The sequence below is a fragment of the Myotis davidii genome, unplaced genomic scaffold (assembly GCF_000327345.1).
Source record: "Myotis davidii unplaced genomic scaffold, ASM32734v1 scaffold83, whole genome shotgun sequence".
Taxonomy (NCBI): Eukaryota; Metazoa; Chordata; class Mammalia; order Chiroptera; family Vespertilionidae; genus Myotis; species Myotis davidii.
Window position 1 is genome coordinate 1,081,300 of NW_006294121.1, and position 2,057 is coordinate 1,083,356.

At 37.3% G+C, this 2,057-nt stretch overlaps 1 protein-coding gene across 1 annotated transcript in view; it reads right to left on the reverse strand.

Annotated features, from left to right (window-relative positions):
- Window positions 1-2,057, reverse strand: part of RFX3 (regulatory factor X3) — a 147,071-nt gene that overhangs the window by 32,987 nt on the left and 112,027 nt on the right. Inside the window, exon 11 of the mRNA XM_015566895.1 lies at window positions 1,300-1,396. Coding sequence (XP_015422381.1) covers window positions 1,300-1,396 — 97 coding nt within the window. The remainder of the gene's footprint in view (window positions 1-1,299; window positions 1,397-2,057) is intronic.

Sequence of the window (2,057 nt, forward strand, 5' to 3'; positions counted from 1 at the left end):
TTCTCACTATTGCTGCTCCTGAGGTACTTTACCATTCCTTTTCTTAACTCTGTTCACACCTTTGGAAGTAAACCCTTCTTAAACCCTCTTCAATTATTTTCCCCTTCAGAGAGACCAGTGGTCGGCAAACTCATTAGTCAACAGAGCCAAATATCAACAGTACGATTGAAATTTCTGTTGAGAGCCAAATTTTTTAAACTTAAACTATATAGGTAGGTACATTGTTATTAACTTAATTAGGGTACTCCTAAGCTGGCCTTTGCTAAAAATGTCCTCCATCTGATTGAGATATGTTTGCTGAGGTCGACCCCTTCCAACTCTCCCATCCATACTCGTCTTGTATACTTGTTTCGTCTATCTCCTTTCCGAAAACTGACTTCTGCGTATGGGCCACGAAGTTTCAATCGCACTGTGCGTGCACACCCACATGTGGTATTTTGTGGAAGAGCCACACTCAAGGGGCCAAAGAGCTGCCTGTGGCTTGTGAGCCGCGGTTTGCCGACCACTGAGATAGACCATTTGTCTCCTGCTGCAAACCTGAATGAACCAGGTTACAATGAAGGAGATTAAAGACAATGCAAAAAAAAGTCTAGATAAATATCTAAATCTCATACTCTTATAGAAACTTCTAACATGCACAGTAGATCTAACGAGCATTTACACATATTTATAGGAAAGTATGGCATGGCATTAAATCGCTATGGTTATAGATGAAACAACGTGGTGAATGACAGAAGGTGTTCACAGGTCAAAGGATGCTCTATTTTGATAATGAGATTTATAGGACTATGTGGATCTTTGGGGAAGTTCATATGTCCTCAAAAAAAAAAAGGGGATCTTACAGTCCCCCCCTCCCCCATTACTGTAGTTTATATTAATCAAGTACATACTATGTGTCAGGCACTGTGCTAAGTGCCTCTAATACATTACTTTGTTCAATTCTCATAACCATCCTACTAAACACATATTATGAGTTAAACAGGTTAAGTAGTTTGTTCAAGGTTACAAAGAAACTATATTACAGTGATTGGATATGTATGAACCCAGGTGTTTTGATAACAATGGCCAGTTATAATCTCACTATTTTGTTCCCTTTGTCAGAGTAGATTGTCTTCATGAATTGAGTATCAGCTAAAAAAATGCTACACATTAGTGAGAGAGAAACAGCAGAAGGTACCCTCCACTGAGGTAAATCAAATCAAATCTGGAGATCAATGAAATGACCAATATTGCAGCTAGATTTCTACCACATCCTTTGATGACACTGGGTAGGGAGTTGCTTTCAGCTGTTTGACATACTGTTATCAACAGGATTGACTTTGCAAGTTGGAAAACATTCCTCTGGCCATCATAATCAAGTAGCACCCTCTTTGTTTTCCCACCTCGATGTGGTACTCTAGAACAGCATTGCCATGGAGCACTTTCTACAATGACGAAAATGCTACATACATGATGCCAAATGTGGTAGCCATTATCCACATGATGCTACGGAGCACTTGAAATGTAGTTAGTGTGACTGAGAAACTAAATTTAAATTTAAAATTCGATAACCAAATGTGGCTACCCCTACTGTATTGACAGCATATTCTAAAGTAAAAATCTAAGGTGAAATATCAATGAAATGTTTTTTTCTATATGTTTAGAATTAGAAAGTATTATTGTGAAACTTTAGTCAAAATAGGAAGAACTGGGAGCTACTTGTATTCCTAAATGAATTTGTCAGCTGCAAGAGCTGCAATCTATCAAGTATAGCCCCAAATTCAAAGATAATGTATGTTCTTGGAGTATGATAGTGGATATAGTCATTGACAAAAATCCAGAAGTGTAATTTTTGGTATCAAAGTTTAGACAAAATTAGTTCAAACCTTTCATGGGGGCATGTTCACAGATGAACCTAAAGTGACACAGTTAGTAAGGGACAAAGTGGAGACTAGAATTCATATTTCTAGATAAATAATGAGATAATTGTTCACTTTAAGAAGTGATTACTTGATTCACAAAAGCACTCTCCAGCATTTAAAAAATACACCACAAAACATCCTAGAAAATGTAAAAGA